The sequence below is a fragment of the Eriocheir sinensis genome, chromosome 30, assembly GCF_024679095.1.
Source record: "Eriocheir sinensis breed Jianghai 21 chromosome 30, ASM2467909v1, whole genome shotgun sequence".
NCBI classification, from domain to species: domain Eukaryota; kingdom Metazoa; phylum Arthropoda; class Malacostraca; order Decapoda; family Varunidae; genus Eriocheir; species Eriocheir sinensis.
In genome coordinates this window covers 11,551,777-11,571,776 of record NC_066538.1, presented here as the reverse complement: position 1 = coordinate 11,571,776, position 20,000 = coordinate 11,551,777, and the positions used below count along the sequence as shown (strand labels likewise).

General features: G+C 42.6%; 1 protein-coding gene across 1 annotated transcript in view; it reads left to right on the top strand.

The window, feature by feature from the left end:
• The first annotated feature begins 1,909 nt into the window (after positions 1-1,909).
• The window catches only part of LOC127005758 (glutamate receptor 1-like), a 76,549-nt gene continuing 58,458 nt past the window's right edge, over positions 1,910-20,000 (top strand). Inside the window, exon 1 of the mRNA XM_050874866.1 lies at positions 1,910-1,964. Coding sequence (XP_050730823.1) covers positions 1,910-1,964 — 55 coding nt within the window. The remainder of the gene's footprint in view (positions 1,965-20,000) is intronic.

Here is a 20,000-nt window from a genome sequence, read left to right as displayed (position 1 = left end):
ATCGAGGCACCTCCACAAGCTGGTCACTGGAGAGTGCAGTCCGGGTGAACCTCTGGGCAGCGCGTGGAGGAAGCCTCAAGGTGCTGAGGTGGGGAACCCCCTGCACCTGGGCTTTGTGGCACACCACCAGTGCTGAGACGTCCCGGCGGTGTTCCAGCGACGTCACGGTGGCAGACGACTCCTCCAGGTGCTCGCTGGCCTCCACCAGACGCAGTGCTCGTCGCTGCACTGCGTCGAGCCTCTGCATGTGGGTGGCAGCACTCGACATCCAGCACAGGGCACCGTACTCTAGATACGATCGTATATGTGCCTTGTAGAGAGTGAGGATGCCCCGTGGGTCGAGGGATCCCGCTACTCTTCGCAGGGTAGAGACTCCCATGGAGGCCTGGCGTGCAAAAGCTCGGACGTGATGGTCGAAGCGCAGGCTTTGGTCCACAGACACTCCCAGGACCTTAATGTGGTCCTGGAGAGGCAGACTCTTGCATCCAAGACGCAGCTGACCGGAGACTGCTCGAGAGGCGTCTGGGGACCGTGAGAGTCTGAGCTGCCTGTTGATCTCATCGACGGCGCGCTGGCTGTCGGGGTGACAGTAGGAGCGGGAGAGTGTGCAGTCATCGGCGTAGGCTGCCACTGCCCATAGCTGCCGGAGGAAATCGTCGATATATATGTTCCACAGGATTGGACCGAGCACGGAACCCTGTGGAACTTGATGACTGCCCGTTGATCACCACCTGAAGGGTCCTCCCCTGGAGGTAATCCTTGCGTAGCATCAGGAGGGCAGCCTGGACACCCTTGGCGCGAAGCTTTTCAATGAGCCCCGCGTGACAAACCCTGTCAAAAGCTCCAGCAATATCCAGGGCTACCACGAATGTGTCCAGGCCAGTGCGTCTTGCCAATCCTTGGAGAGGATGAGGAGGTCCGCGGAGCAGCGGCCAGGCCTGAAACCAAACTGTCTTTTTTTTTTTTACGTTGCAGCCTTTACCGCCGGTAGGCCTTCTTGAGGGGCCTGGACGGTAGTCGGCCCCAGCCCGTCATGGCGCAGGCAAGTGTTTTTATAGTGGCGCCATCTTTTCTTGGCTCATGCTGCCCCCCGGAACTCCTTCTTGATTCACTTGGACGGCTTCCTCTAGAGTCCGGGTTTATGGGTGGTCCTTAGGGCAGCATGTGGGTAGTCTTAGGCCACTCGGCGGTGACGGAAAAATCCCAGGTGGTAGCGTGGGGATTTGAACCCGCGTCGTCCATCACGCGGTGAATGTGGAGCCCGCACGCTACCACTCAGCCACCGAGATGGCTCTCATTCAAGTGCTGACAGAAGACTACAGCCACTACACGCTCCAGCACCTTTCCCACCACAGAAAGCAAGGAGATAGGCCTGTAGTTGTTGGGCTCAGACCTCGAGTTTTTCTTGTGGACCGGAACCACACGCGCCTACTTCCATATTGAGGGCCACTTGCACTCCCTCAGGCAAGACGTGAAGACGGCGGAGAGAGGACCTGAGAGCTCCTTGGCGCAGTTCTTGAGGAGCCGCTGGCTGATGTCAACGGAGCCAATGGCTTTACCCGCTCAACCTGCCCTGCCGTCACCGACACAGAGGAAACAACATGGTCGGTTTCTTGGGGCAGCACAAGCGCGGGTCGTCCCGGGTCACCAACCTTAATTTTCTTGGCGAACAGTTGAGCCAGGAGTGAGGCCTTGTCTTCACTGCTTGTGGTCGTGGATCCATCAGGCTTGGTGAGTGGAGGGACGGCATGGTGTTGTTGCCAACTCCTGGGCCGCAAATTTTCCGTTGCAGGTCCTCTCTCTATCGCCTTTTCGCCCACGCGCAGGTAGCTGTCATCCGTTTGCAGGCCTCCCGGTGTTGGACCTTATTTTTACGTGACGGATGACGCCTGTACCTCTCCCAGGCGGCATGCTTGGCCTCGGCATCGGAAACCGAACCAAGCGGGGTCACCAGGTCTGGCGAGGTACACCCTGCTGGGGACATATTGTTGCTGGAGGGCAAGGAGCTTGGTGGTGAGAGCCCGTGCCTTGGCCTCGGCGACCCCACCAACAGGGTCTCCAACTCTCTCTCTCTCTCTCTCTCTCTCTCTCTCTCTCTCTCTCTCTCTCTCTCTCTCTCTCTCTCTCTCTCTCTCTCTCTCTCTCTCTCTCTCTCTCTCTCTCTCTCTCTCTCTCTCTCTCTCCCTAGCTGACTGGCACACGCAAGCGACCTCAAAGTACCCAAACATACGGCCAGTGGTTTGAAGTTCAAGACATTATAAAAGATCGAAGTTTAGCTTCCATTATACTCCGCTGTCACCCCCATCGTTTTAGCCAGATTTTCGTTTCCAATGCTGAAATATAGCGAATAGGAACTTTTTCTATACTTTCGTTTAGAATAGATGCCAGAATTTACTGTCGTCGCCGAGTCGCCTAATACTACCCATATGCTGTTCTGATGACCCCCCTATCAAGCCCGACTAGCAGAATTCTTTAAAAAGGGAGGATACTTGCGTTCCGGGAGGGGGGTTTCATGAGGCAAGCATGATGGCGGCATTACATAACCATTTCCTGCACCACTAACAGGCTGGGGCCGATCAGCAGCCACCATCAAGACAGCTTACTGTCTCTTTAGGCTGAATGTAAAAAATAAGTATACAAATTGATAACTACATTAATTGATAAATAAGAGCTTTTACGAGCCTTATGATTCATGATCTCTAGCCTTTGTGGAGCTAGAAGGGCAGTGATGTTATTGTCTCTGTTCGTCGGTCTGTCTGTTTGCATTGTCTTCCTGTCTCTCTGTTCATCACCAAGATATCTAAATACACGCATTGACATGTAGTCACCAAACACATATGATAAGTTCTCAAGGTGAACATCTCAAGCTGATTATATATGGGGAAATCCGATTTAAACCAAATGAACCAGTGAATTTCATAGAATATGTATTGCCCTCCACGTTAGTCAAAAGGTTGTTATGAAGATGGTTCCCATCATTCATTTATATTTATTGTATCTGATTTTATCAGAAAATTGACGGACCACTCTTTCAAGAAGCAGGAAAACAAACACTCATGGTCTGATCCGTACCACCTCCCAACTCCCTCCGGTTTCCAGAAAAAAATACTCCTGATCTGTCCGTAAAGCACAGATGGAGTTTCTACACAGCTACTTAGTCATTCAATCAGTCACTTTTAATTATGTACTAGACATCGTTCAGATATTATTTGGAGATTTTCCTAAATGATATTCAGTATTAGATCTTCACCTAATTATTTTCCATGTTTATTCGGTTAATAGGTCTGTCTGTGATTAGAGATATTTTGACAACGGCAGACTAACTGGCAGACAGACATACAGTCAGACGGACCAGAAATGACAAAAAAAACTGTATCACCCTCCTTGATTGAAGTTCGGACGATAATAAATGTGAAGGAAGGATCAACACGGGTTATAATAATAATATTGTGTGGTGAAACAAAAGCAGGATTATTTCCACTCATACTCAGGTTCATCCATCAGTTAGAGGTTACTGGAAGGAGTTTCCTGTATCCTGGGAGAGTTCGTCGCCTTTCCGATATTATGTGATAAAAATGTTTCAATTAAACAGCGAATTCCAAAGAATACGTATCGCCCATTATATTAGTGAAGATATGGTTCATGAAAACCGCCAGGATTCGAATTATAATAAATTTTCAAAAAATAATCGGTTTGAGATAATAACTTACGTATATATATATATATATATATATATATATATATATATATATATATATATATATATATATATATATATATATATATATATATATATATATATATTGATATAGATAGAGAGAGAGAGAGAGAGAGAGAGAGAGAGAGAGAGAGAGAGAGAGAGAGAGAGAGAGAGAGAGAGAGAGAGAGAGAGAGAGAGAGAGAGAGAGAGAGAGAGAGAGAGAGAGAGAGAGAGATTTTGCCTCTTTTTTTGTAATGTAGATATTGTTTCCGAGATGTTAGGGGAATAAAAAGGGCAGAAGGTAATCATCACTTAACAACGTCTGAGTTGATTGGAGAAAGAGAGAAGAGTGAAAAGAATTAAAAGGAGCAAAAACACTTAAATGAAGGGGGAGGACGAAGGGTCAATAAAAAAGGAATCTTAACGAATGACATCGAGAAGATTATTAAATGAAATGGTTTCGGTTAAGTGTGTGTGTGTGTGTGTGTGTGTGTGTGTGTGTGTGTGTGTGTGTGCGGGTTTTTATGTGCGTCCAGAAAGATGGTAGTAGCTTACCTTACTTTGCTCGCCCGGGATAGTCTCATTTGGCATGGACATTTACATAAGAGTACAACAAATAAAAATACAGAAATTATATATGAGCATACGTATATAATATAGCAAAAGCACCAACATCCATAAGCGGAGGAAATACCTGCAAAGTAATAACAAAGTTAGTCATGCTAGAGCCACAATCATTGAGAAGAGTTAAAAAAAAAAGTGTAATAAAAGAGGAAAAGAGGAAGGTCTACGTGAAAAGGGAAGAAGGAGGCGAGGTGGAGAGAGAGATTAGAAGCCCCACCGACATCAAAGGAGAAAGTGGGTGTGGGGGAGGAAGAGGAGGAAGTGAAGGAGGAGATGGAGGCAGAAATGGCGGAAGTGGAGGTAGAGGAGATGGTGGTGTTTGCGTGTGAAGGTGGAGCTTAAGAAGGAGAGGAAAAAAGAGGGACGGATGGCAAAGGATGGGGTAGAAAGGACAAACAAAAAATACATTTTAGGTGCTGATAGTAATATAGGAATGAATAGTCAGCGGATGAAAATGAGTTTATGAAATTTCGTTGATAGCGGCAGTCGTTTTAGTGGCGATTCAGGTGTAGGTGAAATAGAAAGAAGACAGAGAATTTTGTTTTGTTTTGTTTTAGATAAGAGGATGTGAAGAAAGTGTAAAGGGAAGTGGTGAAGGAGATGGAAGAGGAGAACGAGGAAAAGGAAGAGGAGTAGGAAGGGGAAGGTGAAAGGGGAAGTTAAAGAAGAGAAGAACAGAAATAATACCTTGAATCTTCCTCCTTTTCCTACTCACTTTCCTCTCCGTCCTTCCCCTGCTTCTCCTTTCTCCTCCGCCTGCTCCTCCTTTTCTTACCCTCTTACTTCGATTTGCTCTCTTCTCGTTTGATCTCCTGTAAAATGTCTTTCCTTGACTTTCTACTACAAAGAGTTTCGCGAAATCTTTTATCTGTTCATTTTGTTTCCACGGTCATTTATTCATTATGATTATATTTCATTTTTCTCCATCTTATCGTTGGTCCCAGTCAATTTCCCCTCATCATAAATCATTAATCCTATACGATTATTGTATTTACCTCAGCCCGTCTATCCCTTTTCACCCCATCTTTATTTTTTTTCTATTCATTTCGTCATCAATTACATCTAGTTCACTCACCAAATAATTTCATTTTGATATTTTTTTCTCCTTCCGTCCCATCTGTTGTCCTTTCCTATTCCTACATTGTGCTCTCTGTGTCCTTTCTTCATCTTGTCCCTTTCCTCAAATCCTCGTTGTCCCTCTTCCTCACTATTTTTCCTTCTCTTTATCTTACTCCGCTTCTTCCTCCTACCTTTCCTCCTCTCCTCTTCTTCTTCCTCCTCCTCCTCCTCCTCCTCCTCCTCCTCCTCCTCCTCCTCTTCCTCTTCCTCCTCCTCTTCCTCCTCCTCCTCCTCCTCCTCCTCCTCTTCCTCCTCCTCTTTCTCCTCCCTCCTCCTCCTCTTCCTTCTCCTCCTTTTCCTCCTCTTCCTTCTTTCCCAAATATCAACACCATGATCAGAGAGACTTTCCATCTCTTCCTCCTCCTCTTCTCCTTCTCCTCCTTCTTTTCCTCCTCCTCCTCCGCCTCCTCCTCCTCCTCCTTCTCCTCCTCCTCCCAGTAACGTCGACCACTCCAAGCTCTTTGAGCTACAGACCAACTCATGAACTAGAAACAATGGCCTGCCATTCAAGCGAAGCGATGCAACACAGACATTGGTAGGAGTGTCTTCTCTAACCGAGTCATTCGCCATTGGAACGACCTCCCTGCTGAAGTAGTAAGTGCAGAAACCATAAACTCCTTCAAAAATCGCATCGATCTTCACTTCGTGAGAACAGGAGTAAACTGAAAATATGCATCGAAATGCCTTGAACTGCTCTGCAGGCACCAAGTGACTGTCAGGCAGATCACGGCTCTACAGCAGGCAACCTCGTAATGAGCCAATGGGCTTTCTGTTGTCTGTCATTCCATGTTTCCATGCTTTTCCTCCTCCTCTTCCTCTTCCTTTTCCTTCTCCTCCTCCTCCTCTTTCTCCTCCTCCTCCTCCTCTTCCTCCTCCTCTTCCTCCTCTTCCTCCTCCTCCTCCTCCTTCTCCTCCTGCAAGCTGCAAGCCACTCCAATGGCTAACGGATTGATTAAATCACTGAAAGCAGGCGGCCTTGTAATGAGCCAACAGGCTTTCTGCTTCCTGCTAGTCAATTTTCCATGTTTCCATGTTTCCTCCTCCTCCTCCTCCTCCTCCTCCAACTCCAAATTCTTTGAACTGCAAACCAACCTAAGAACTGGAAATAACGGCTTACCCATTCAGTCGAGTCGATTTAACACAGACATCGAAAGGAGTTTCTTTTCAAACCGAGTCATTCGTCACTGGAACAATCTTCCTTCAGAAGTAGTAAATGCGAATACCACCAACTCTTTCAAATATAGAATCGACCGTCACTTCGCTGCGTCAGGAGTAAACTGAATTTTGAGGTACATATTTTCAGACAGATTGCAGCAAGACCTCAACCTATATTCATATAATTCTCCCCCACAACCTAGATTACAAGTAGCGTAAGTCAACAATAGAGTACAGCAACAGTTAATGTCCGTATGACAGGTGGAGTGAGGTGTGGGTGCAGTAAGGTGACAGGTTACTGGTGCCGTGCCTAGTACCGCCGGTAAAACGAGGATCAAGCCTCTACCTGTGCCCCTGAAACTACACCTCACCCACCGTGAGTATTGGGGGGGATTCTGGGGCTGCCCTGTGTAGGCCACTCGTCCTCTCCCAGTCTCCGTGTATTTCTATGTTCTTGTGTCTGTTCCTCAATATCGAGGTGCTTTTCATCTGCTCCTCAATGTCGAGGTGCTTTCATCTGCTCCCCAGGCCCCAAGTGGCTGTCGAGCAGATTAAATCACCAAAGCGGGCAACCACGTAATGAGCCAATAGGCTTTCTGTTGCCTGCATTTCCATGTTTCCATTTTTCTTCGGGGACAATAAATAATTCGCAACATGGTTTCCGTAGTAAACGTTCGTGTTTAACTAACTTACTTGATTTTTTTCATTATATTTGTGAGGTGTTCGATGAAAGCAGATCAGTAGGCCACAGGCCAAGACATAAAAAAAAAAAGCTGACTTTGTTTAAAATACCATGTTGTAGGGCTCATCAGGGCTAACAAATGTTATTATACAATGTCATGTCTACAATGCATGGGTAAGCCAGGAAAACAACTTGAAGAGAACAATAAGATGGACAATCTGTTGATCGGCGTCTGCGACGCCGATAAAAAAATGTAAGTTGTCTTAGTTTTATCAAATGATTTAGTACAAATTTGCACCGCTGAATCCGAAAATGACATCCGTTTCTCTCAAACTGGTCAGGTTTTTGTGCTAAGTCGATTTAAAAAAAATCCGATCTTATAACTAAATCGATTACATTTTTGTGACATTTTCGGTTGATTTTTGTTAATATTTCTCATCCGAAATAGGTTTTTAAGATAAAAAAATCGTTTTCTAACACAATTCATTAATTAAATGTTACAAAAATTGATAAGTGTACATTGAATAGAAGATATTGATAAAGGTAAGTACATGTAAATTGGATTCAGGGCATGAACTTCCGTTTCTTCGAATTCCTAGAATGCTCAGCGGTAGGGATGTCTCTCTTCAGAGTCCGACAGTAATCAGCCATCATGAGTGCATCCCAGCGTCCCTGATACCTGGTCTCCATCTCTTTCATGTCCTGATGGAATATCTCCCCCTGCTCGTCGCTCACTCATCCCTGATTCTCAGGAAACCGGTCCATATGTGAGAATAAGTAATATATTTTGATGCTCATGTTGCATCCGAGGTTTCTGAAAGTAGTCAGCAATTGGTGACAAGTTCTGCGTAGTTCCTGGCCTTCTTGTTGCCAATAAAGTTTTTTCACGACAAGAACAAAAGCCCTCCACGCTTCCAGTTCCACTTCGTTCACTGAGTTTTCAAACTCTGGATCTCTGATGAGCTGACGGAGTTGAGGACCGTCAAAGATGCCAGCTTTCAACTTCTACATGGTCAATCCTGGAAAAGCGTGGCACAAGTAAGTGAAGCAGCCACCATCCTTGTCCAAAGCTTTGGTGAACTGTTTGATCAAGCCGAGCTTGATGTGCAGAGGTGGGAAGCGTATCCTGTCTCTGTCCACCAGAGGGTTGTTTATGACGTTCCTTGCTATGCAAAGCACCAATTCCTCCCGTACAGGCCAGTCCTTCTTCGTGTAATGCTTAGCTTTGTCCCTACTATCCCACATGCACAGAAAGCACGGGTACTTGGTGAACCCGGACTGTTGTCTCAACAAAATACAAAAATTACCAGTTACTAAAAAATTGGCGCATGTAAACTCTTCAGAATTCGTTAATTTAAAGAAACAAGAAAGAATGTTGCCTGAAATAAATAGAAAATACCCGTACGTGTAAAAAAAAAACGTTAAAAGAACATCATGTGGCGATAGAAAAAAAAGTTGACCTGATCGAGCAAAACCAATGTGATTTTTGGATTCAGCACGTCAAAATTTTCCTAAATCAGATAAAAAGAACTTAGACGATAAATTTGTTGTTGGCCAGTGATATAATAAATCGGAAAAAGTAATAATAAAACAGTATAATTAGCTGGTTCGACCCATCTAGAATACTGTGTACAGTTTTGGTCTCCCTATTACAGAAAAGACGTAGAAAAGTTAGAACGGGTTCATCGGACAATAACAAAAATTATTCCTAGATTGAGAAATTTATCTTATGAACAAAGGCTTAAAAAGTAAATTTATTCAGCCTATCAAAACGAAGAATGCGAGGCGATCTGATAGAAGTGTTTGAAATGTTTAAAGGATTCAGTGACATTAATGCGGAAGATTACTTTACAATTGATATATCAAAAAGAACAAGAAGAAATAATAATTTCAAGATATGTGGTAACAGATTCTCGTCGCACGAACCCAAACACTTCTTCGTCTATCGAGTCGTTAATGTTTGGAATTCCCTACCCTGTGATATCGTTGATAGTACAACAGTTACGGCCTTCAAGAATAAATTAGACAAGTATTTTGAATCCAACCAGCAACTAAGATATTACTCATTGTCGTAATAACGTTAAGTTCTTTCGAATACTGGTGTCTTTGTCCGTTTTTAGCGCCCGATTAGTGGTAGCAGTAATGGTAGTTCTTTCCTCTTTCCTACATAATTTCCATGCAGTTTTTCCATGGTGCAAGGTTCTTTTTCCTTTCCTGTTAGCTTTGGCTGTAAGGATGTGGTGGGTGGGGAGGAGCCTTTGCCTTTGCTGTCCTTCATCTTCCACCTTTGATTAGATAGTTAGTGTAACTTATCACAAACAGCCTCGTAAGGACCATCAGGTCTACTGTTGTTTGTTCTTTTGTATTTCTTTGTGTTCCTCCTCCTCATCTTCCTCCTCCTGCTCCCCCTTCTCCTTATTCGAAACAAGCAATTTGCAGCACAAGTAAAGCTTTAAGGAAAAAAAAGCTATTTCTCCACTCAGCTTAATTTAAAAAAAACGGGATTAAACTATATAACGGACATTTTCCTTTTTCCTGTTTATTTTTTTAATATATTTCATTACATGTCTTTTACAAATGTTTTAAACGGGATTTTATGTTTGACTTTTAGCTTACGTTCTATATTCCTTTTATTTAAGGTGTGTGTGTGTGTGTGTGTGTGTGTGTGTGTGTGTTTCTTCCTATACCCTTTTTGTGTGCATCGGAGTCAAAGGCAGGCTTGGCCACTCCAGTTCTCTGATCACCAAAAGTGGATCTCTCTCTCTCTCTCTCTCTCTCTCTCTCTCTCTCTCTCTCTCTCTCTCTCTCTCTCTCTCTCTCTCTCTCTCTCTCTCTCTCTCTCTCTCTCTCTCTTTTTTTAAACACGGATGCATATATAATATTTACAAACCCAAAGGTGCACTGTCGTGTGCTGCCTATTCAAAGGGCAGAATAAAATCTATATAAAAATAACTACATAAACTATGAAAACTATATATACAAAAAAAAAATACAATACAGAATATATGTGTGTATGCACTGCACTCGTCTCTCTCTCTCTCTCTCTCTCTCTCTCTCTCTCTCTCTCTCTCTCTCTCTCTCTCTCTCTCTCTCTCTCTCTCTCTCTCTCTCTCTCTCTCTCTCTCTCTCTGTGTGTGTGTGTGTGTTCTTTGTTCATTCGATTCTTATCTCTTTACTCCTCCTCTCTTCGATTCCTCTTCCTCCTCCTACTCTTCTTTCCATCCTCCTCTCTTCCTCTTCTTCTTCGTCAGTTCCTTCTTCTACTCATTTTCCTTTTCTTATTCCTTGATATTTTTCCTACATTTCCTTTTATCTGATTGCGTGAGCCTTTCTTCTTTTTGACGTTCCTTCTTATCACCCCTTCCCCCTTTTACCCTTCCTTATAATAGTACCACGTCCTCCTTTCCCTCTATCTGCTCCCTCTCCCTCTGTCTCTTATCTCGGCCGAAATTCACACACTCTTGGGCTGTCTCATCAACTCCTTCTTCTTCCTACCTTGCCTATCTTTCCACCTTCCTTGCTCCTTTCCTTGTTGTCAACCTTCTTTGTTTTCCTCCACGAGTTCTCTTACCACATTTTCTTTTCCCTATATTCATTTTGGTATTTTAATCATTTTTAGATTTCTCCTTCCCCCCCCCCCCCAATTGCTATATTATTCCTTTTTCATCTCCTTTTTCATATCATTCTTTTTCTTGTCGCATCCTATTATTTACTCTTCTCCTTCAGTGTTTCTTTACTATTCAGTATTTTAATTCAGGGTCTTTTAAAATACCTTCTTTCGTCATCCTTCTCTCTCTTTTCTTCATTCTTAACTTCTCACACTTCTCCTTCATTTCATCTATTCGACTTTCCTTATCATTTTACTTTTTTTTTTCCATCTCCAAGCATTAAGAGTGATCTATGTGTTTCGGTGCAACTTTCGCTATTCCTCAACTAGTTTCAAATCCATAAGAACTTATCAATAATTTTTGCTCCTATATCCATTGTGTCAGACCGTTTCCTGCACCTGCACCAAAGGTATCAAAAATGACATGCAGGAACGCACCTTTATGAATCTTCCACATACCAACCCTCAATTCATTCGTTCATTTATCTGTTATTTCATACATCGTCCGAAAATTTCAAGTTCAACTATTTTAAGAAGCATTTGTGGTATTTAGTATTTTCAGAAAAAAAATGTCATGCATTAATAATTTTCAATACGATTAATAATACGATTAACAATATTTTTATTTCCTGCATTTGTAGAAATCATTATGATGTTGATGCTAGTGTTGTTAGTTTTCACAGTAAGAGTAACATTTGTAGTATTTATAAAAGTAATAGTTCCTGTAATAGTAGTAGTAGTAGTAGTAGTAGTAGTAGTAGCGAGAGAGAGAGAGAGAGAGAGATTTGTAAGTGGAGTATGTTTCTATGTAAAATTTGGAATAATTCAACAAAAATATTCATATTTGACACAAAAGCTATTTAATAAATATAAAATAATAGATTTGTGATATTTTGTAAGTTTAAGGCTAGGCGAGTGTTGAGTTAGCGAAAGAAATTATTTGAGGAACATCAATTTAATGACCTTTGACCTCCTTGACCTTGAGTTAATCCCCAGGTAACGCTTTAAGTAAGGATTTGGCACCTGGAACATCTTCCCCCTCTTTTTCTGCACCAGCATTACCTCTCTTAAAAGGTTTAATCCTGCTCCTCCTGCTCTTCAGAAGAAAAAAAAATATCGTAAGCCATTCTCGTTTGCTTCTTTTCTTTTCTTTCACATTTTTCTTCTTTCCAGCTCACAATCTGAGTCAAATACGGATGAAAATTTGTCGTAGGAAACCTTATTCGTATGTGTGTGTCTCTGTATGTGTTTGTGTGTGTGTGTGTGTGTGTGTGTGTGTGTGTGTGTGTGTGTGTGTGTGTGTGTGTGTGTGTGTGTTTGTGTATATGTCTGTCAAAGAATATATTTTCATGTTCGAGTTTCATAATGATACTCGAGACACGCACAACATTTTTTTATATTAATGGAACACACTGTATTTTGATCATGTCCCACGTTATCTTGCATAATTATACATCTATTTGACATGAAAAATTAAAATAAATAGTACGATTTTCTCTATCGCGTCCTTGGCTTTTCACATATTTCCAAGATGTTTTTATTAATACAGTATTTATCTGGTCTGCATCTTTCAGCTATAAAGAAGAGGGGAAGAGGTAAAGATAAAGTTATATGTGGCCAAATATTCCTTTTCCTCTTTCTTGGTCAATATCCAGTGATTTGAGAGAGAGAGAGAGAGAGAGAGAGAGAGAGAGAGAGAGAGAGAGAGGTGGAGGGCGAGCTAACTTTAGGTCGATTTAGTGTAATGGGCAGAAATCGCTTCCCTACAGAGACTAACGAGCATAGAGTCCACTAGGAGGAGAGGAAGGAAGGAAGGAAGCAGGAGGAGGAGGAGGAGGAGGAGGTGGACGAGAAGGACAAGGAGGAGGTGAAGAGGGTGATGGAGGGTGAGGGATAGGGAGTGGGAGCTGTAGCGGGAGGAGTAGGAGGTGAAATTAGAGGAGGAGGAGGAGGAGGAGGAGGAGGAGGAGGAGGAGGAGGAGGAGGAGGAGATGACCTAATTCTATGTTTATCTTTGTTCATCCAATCGTCCTCCTTCGGCTCCCTCTTCCATATCCAAATATCCTTATCCTTTCCTCAATCTTTCATTCACATTTATCCGTTACCTAACCATCTAAATATGCTTTGCTTTCTTGTATCCGCATTCCACATCACCTCTGTCCGTAAACCACTGCCCCTATTTCATTTATCTATCTTCGGTTTTATCATATTTCAGTAATTCACTTCTCACTTATCATTCTATGTCTGAAGTGTTTGGCCTTTGCGTATATTGTTGCAACATTCACAGTACATTTTCATTAAACTATCCATTCATCAGTCGATTCTTTTGCTCACCTCTGTGTCCCTGGGTAATGGATTCTTATCCACCACAGGCTTTAAGGTCAGTGCGACGGAGGTGACCACCGAGGCCAAGAGTAGCTATAGCGGATGCCCGAAAATTTACCTTCTAGCAGCATTAAAAGACATATCAGTTAACCCATATTTCACTCATTCCACCTTCACATGTATCTCCTTCGGTCAAAGTCCCTTCATCCATCCGTCAGGCCCCCATCTGTCTGCCTATCCAGTCATCCTTCCATCTAACGTCTATCCACCTTCCAAAGTGCCTTATCCACCCCAACGCCCTGCAGACTCCTTAATCCTTTGCAAACACGTTCTCTTTACCTCCTCCCAAAGGATTCCCAAGTTAAGATTCATGTATCGCTTTCCCTCACTTCCTCTCCCCTCTTCACTCATCCCTCTTTCCGTTTCTCCCTCATTGCACATTTCCCTTGACTTAAACCCTTTCCCTTTCAACTTACCTCTCCTTTTTCCACTCCCTTTTTTTATATAGTGTCTTGTCTATCCTTTTAATTTACACAATTATTCACACGTCTCTATTTTTGTTCACTTTTGGCACTTCTCTTTTCGCTTTCCATTTAGCTTTATCCCTTCTCTTATTATCACCTAAATGTAATCATTTTTACCTACAACATTTATACTAGCAATTATTATTTATTAGATTTCCTTTCACTGCACTTGTCAGTCAATAAGTCCTTCGCAACGTTTAATTAATCTTTTATTTTTCCTTTTCGAGTGTTTTTTTTTCCTTTTCGAATGTTTTTTTTTTCACGTTCTCCCATAGTTTTCATCGTTTTATTTTTTACCATTCATATATATATCTATATATCTCAATCTCTCTATCTCTCTATCTATCTATCTATCTAACTATTTACCTATCTATCTATCTATCTATCTATCTATATATCTGCCTATCTATCTACCTATCCATCTCTCTATATATATATATATATATATATATATATATATATATATATATATATATATATATATATATATATATATATATATATATATATATATATATATATATATATATATATATATATATATATATATGGAGTGGGTGGCTCGACGACAGAGTAACACTGCGTTCAGAGGGAGGACATGGTTCAATCCCGCCTGGTGCCACCAAGCTGGATTTTTCAGCTGCCGCCGAGTGGCTTAAACTACCCACATGCTGTCCAGAAGACCACTCATCAACCCGGACTCTAGATTCTAGGATTAAAGATGAGCTCTGGAGGGCAGCATGAGCCAATGCAAGATGGCGCCACTATAAACACTCGCCTGCGCCAGAACAGGCTGGGCCGACCATCAGGACCCACTGGAAGAAGCCTTGGGCCGACTATCAGGCCCCACCGGGAAAAAAGCCTACCGGCGCTATAGGGCGACGTAAAAAAAAAAAAAAAAACAATAGATATATATATATATATATATATATATATATATATATATATATATATATATATATATATATATATATATATATATATACTAGACCTCTTCCTTACCTCTAACCCTTCTGTTTACTCTGTTAAACTGTTCTCTTCGTTGGGCTCCTCCGATCACAACCTTATTTCTGTATTTTGTCCTATCGCTCCTGTACATCCTCAGGACCCACCGAAGAGGCGATGGTTCTGGCATTTTGCTTCAAGTCGGTGTGACGACCTGAGGATGTACTTTTCCGATTTCACGTGGAATGATTCCTGCTTCCAGGATAGAGACCCCTCTGTGTGTGCCCAGCGCATCACAGAGGTGATTGTCTCAGGAATGGGGGCATACACTCCATGTACTTTCTCTACTCCCCATGCTAAAATTCCTTGGTTTAATCACGCTTGTTCTCGTGCTGTCAAAGATAGAGAGGCACCTCACAAAAGGTACCAGAGCATTCGAACTCCCGCTAACCATGGCCTTTACATTTCCTCCCGGAATAGTGCCAAATCTATTCTTCGACTTACCAAAAACTCCTTTATCCATAGCAAATGTCAACACCTTGCTTTCTCTAATTCTTCCAGAGACTTCTGGCACTTAGCCAAAAGTATCTCCTCCAATTTCACTTCTTCCTCTTTCCCTCCTCTTCTTAACCCAGACGGCAGCACTGCCGTTACTTCTATCTCTAAGGCTGAACTCTTCGCTCAAACTTTCTGTAACAACTCCACTCTGGACGATTCTGGGCATATTCCTCTTACTCACCCCCCGTCCGACTCCTTTATGCCTGGTATTAAGATTCTTCCTAATGATGTTTGCTATGCTCTCTCTGGCCTCAACTCTCAGAAGGCATGTGGACCTGATGGAGTGCCTCCTATTGTCCTTAAAAACTGTGCCTCCGTGCTAACACCCTGCCTGGTCAAACTCTTTCGCTTCTGCCTATCAACATCTATCTTTCCTTCCTGCTGGAAGTACGCCTTCGTACAGCCTGTGCCTAAGAAGTGTGACCGTTCCAATCCCTCAAACTACCGCCCTATAGCTTTACTTTCCTGTCTATCTAAAGCTTTTGAATCAATCCTTAACCAGAAGATTCAAAAGCACCTTTCCACTTCTAACCTTCTATCTGATCGCCAGTATGGGTTCCGCAAGGGGCGTTCTACTGGCGATCTTCTTGCTCTCTTAACTGATTCTTGGTCATCCTCTCTTAGCCGTTTTGGTGAAACTTTCTCAGTTGCACTAGACATATCGAAAGTCTTCGATAGAGTCTGGCACAAGTCTTCGCTCTCTAAACTGCCCTCTTTCGGATTCTATCCTTCTCTCTGTTCCTTTATCTCCAGTTTCCTTTCCGGCCGTTCTATCTCTGTTCTTCTCATAAACCTATTAACAGTGGTGTTCCACAGGGTTCTTTCCTATTACCCACTCTCTTCCTGTTATTCATCAATGATCTTCTTTCCATAACAAACTGTTCTCTCTACTCATGCGCTAATGACTCCACTCTGCATTATTCAACTTCTTTCAACAGAAGACCCTCTCAGCAGGAATTACATGACTCCAGACTGGAGGCTGCAGAACGCTTAACCTCAGACCTTACTATCATTTCCGATTGGGGTAAAAGGAACCTTGTGTCCTTCAATGCCTCGAAAACCCAATTTCTACACCTATCAACTCCACACAATCTTCCAAACACCTATCCCCTATTCTTCGACAGCACTCAACTGTCACCTTCTTCAACACTAAACATCCTCGGTCTATCCTTAACTCAAAATCTTAGCTGGAAACTTCTTATCTCGTGTCTCACTAAATCAGCTTCCTCGAGGTTAGGCGTTCTGTATCGTCTCCGCCAGTTCTTCTCCCCCGCACAGTTGGTATCCATATACAGACGCATTGTCCGCCATCGTATGGAGTATGCATCTCACGTGTGGGGGGGCTCCACTCACACAGCTCTCTTGGACAGAGTGGAGTCTAAGGCTCTTCGTCTCATCAGCTCTCCTCCTCTTACTGATAGTCTTCTACCTCTTAATTTCCGCAGCCATGTTGCCTCTCTTTCTATCTTCTATCGATATGTTCATGCTGACTGCTCTTCTGAACTTGCTAATTGCATGCCTCCCCCCCTCCTGCGGCCCCGCTGCACGCGACTTTCTACTCATGCTCATCCCTATACTGTCCAAAATCCTTATGCAAGAATTAACCATCATCTTCACTCTTTCATCCCTCACGCTTGTAAACTCTGGAACAATCTTCCTTCACCTGTATTTCCTCCTGTTTACGACTTGAACTCTTTCAAAGAGAAGGGTATCTGGACACCTCTCCTCCCAAAATTTACCTCTCTTTCGGCCACCGCTTTGGATTCTTTCTGTGAGCAGCGAGTGGCGGTCTTTTTTTTGTTATTGTTTACTTTTTTTGTGTGCCCTTGAGCTGTCTCCTTTGTTGTAAAAAAAAAAAAAAGACAGTGACTGCCTACCACAGCAGAAATAGAACGGTCAGAAGGGAAACTGGAGATAAAGGTACAGAGAGAAAGATAGAAACTGTAGGAGGGTAGTTTGTAAAGTAAAGATTTGTACCAGACCCTATCAAAGGCTTTTGATATGTCCAGCGCAATAGCAAAGGTTTCACCGAAACGGCAAGGGGAGGATGACCAAGAGTCAGTTAGGAAGGCAAGGAGATCACCAGTAGAACGCCCCTTGCGGAACCCATACTGGCGATCAGATAGAAGATCATAAGTGGAATGGTGCTTATGAATCTTCCGGTTAAGGATTGATTCAAAAGCTTTAGATAGACAAGAAAGTAAAGTTATAGGACGGTAGTTTGAGGGATTGGAACGGTCATCCTTCTTAGGCACAGGCTGTATGAAGGCGTACTTCCAGCAGGAAGGAAAGGTAGATGTTGACGAGCAGAGACGAAAATGTTTGACCAGGCAGGGTGTCAGCCCGGAAGCACAGTTTTAAAGGACGATAGGAGGCACTCCATCAAGTCCATAAGCCTTATGAGGATTGAGGCCAGAGAGGGCATGGGAAACATCATTCTTAAGAATCTTAATAACAGACATAAAGGAGTCAGAGGGGGGAGGAGTAGGAGGAATATGCCCAGGATCGTCCAGAGTGTATATATATATATATATATATATATATATATATATATATATATATATATATATATATATATATATATATATATATATATATGTATATATATACACAGGCGGTGGCTGAGTGGATAGCATGACGGCGCCGCGTCCAGGACGAAGCGGGTTCGCGCCCCGCCCGGTGACACCAAGCTCAAGCTGGGTTTTTTCAGTCACCGCCGAGTGGCCTAAGACTACCCACATGCTGTCCAAAAGACCAGCTATCAGCCTGGACTCTAGATTCTCAGATTAAAGATGATCTTTGGGGGATAGCATGAGCCAATGGAAGATGGCGCCACTATAAACACTTGCCTGCGCCACAACGGGCTGGGACCGACCATCAGGCCCTAATACGCAAGCCTACCATATATATATATATATATATATATATATATATATATATATATATATATATATATATATATATATATATATATATATATATATATATATATATATATATATATATATATATATATATATATATATATATATATATACATATATATATATATATATATATATATATATATATGGGGAGGCGGTGGCTCAGTCGACAGAGTGATGGCCCCGCGTTCAGGAGGACGCGAGTTTAATCCCCGCCTGGTGCCACCAAGCTGGGATTTTTCAGCCGCCGCCGAGTGGCTTAAAACTACCCACATGCTGTCCAGAAGACCACCTATCAACCCGGACTCAGATTCTAGGATTAAAGATGAGTTCCGGGAGGGCAGCATGAGCCAATGCAAGATGGCGCCACTATAAACACTCGCCTGCGCCACAACGGGCTGGGCCGACCATCAGGCCCCACCATGAAGAAGCCTACCGGCGCAATAGGTTGTGACGTAAAAAAAAATATATATATATATATATATATATATATATATATATATATATATATATATATATATATATATATATATATATATATATATATATATATATATATATATATATATATATATATATATATATATATATATATATATATTTATATATATATATATATATATATATATATATATATATATATATATATATATATATATATATATATATATATATATATATTTATTTTCCCATTTCTCCTTCGTTTTCCTCACAATTCTTTTTCAATTCCTATCCTTTTCTCTCATATCATACACCTTTATATTACTTCGGCCGTACCATGGCTCTTTTCTTGTTCTTGTACCTCCCGCTCACCTGCCTGACTCATACACGTGTCCCGCTACCCAGAAAAGTTGGAAGTGTGTCAGGAATGTCGTGTTTTATAGACTCACACATTTCGACATTTCCTGACGCCCAACATCAATATCAGTGCAGCGAGCGAAGGTGTGAAGGGGACGGAGACACAAAGAATTCTCTCTCTCTCTCTCTCTCTCTCTCTCTCTCTCTCTCTCTCTCTCTCTCTCTCTCTCTCTCTCTCTCTCTCTCTCTCTCTCTCTCTCTCTCTCTCTCTCTCTTTTTCCTTTTCACCTTCTCGTTCCCCGTAAAAAAAAAAAAAAATCGTAATTATCCTGGTATTGCGCCCCTGTGGAACAGTCTTTATCGTGCATAGCGACGATTCCACGGGTACGGGTTTAAATCCTCGTAAGGGGAGAGTTGACTTGCAGCTTACTCAGCTACTCATCTTCCCTTTCGGGCTGGTCGATAAATGGTACTTGAGGAAACCTGGGAATGGAAAACTGTGGCAATCCCGGACTCCACAATGGCCTGAGTCCTGGGGTAATGGGTTATTTCTACCACAGCCACAAAGGACTAGCGCGACGGAGATGAGCACCGCAGCCACGCGCAGCTGTAGCCTGTGCACCCAACATTACCTTTACTGTCTTTTTGAGTCACTTTTTTATTATCATTTTCATTGTGACACGGTACGCCACAAGCTCATCCTTTATTAATTCCTGCTCCTAATCCTTCCCGTATCCTTTCGCTTCTTCTTCGTTTTCTCTTTAATTCTCTGTGTCTTTATTCTTTCCTCTGCCTCCCTTCTTCCCTCTTCTCTCCATCGTAGCTTATTAAGCCTACCAAACCGTATAGTCTCGCCTTAAAGTTCATTTCTCTGTTGTTCATTTGAAGTCCCGAGTCCTTCCCCTCCTCTCCTCCTCCTCCTCCTCCTCCTCCTGCTCTTCCCTGTCCTCTTGCCTACCTCTTGCTTTAATGTCTTCAAATAGGCCTTGTCTGCTGTCTCCTCTTCCATCCTTTCTTCTCTACTCTCCCCGTACAATTT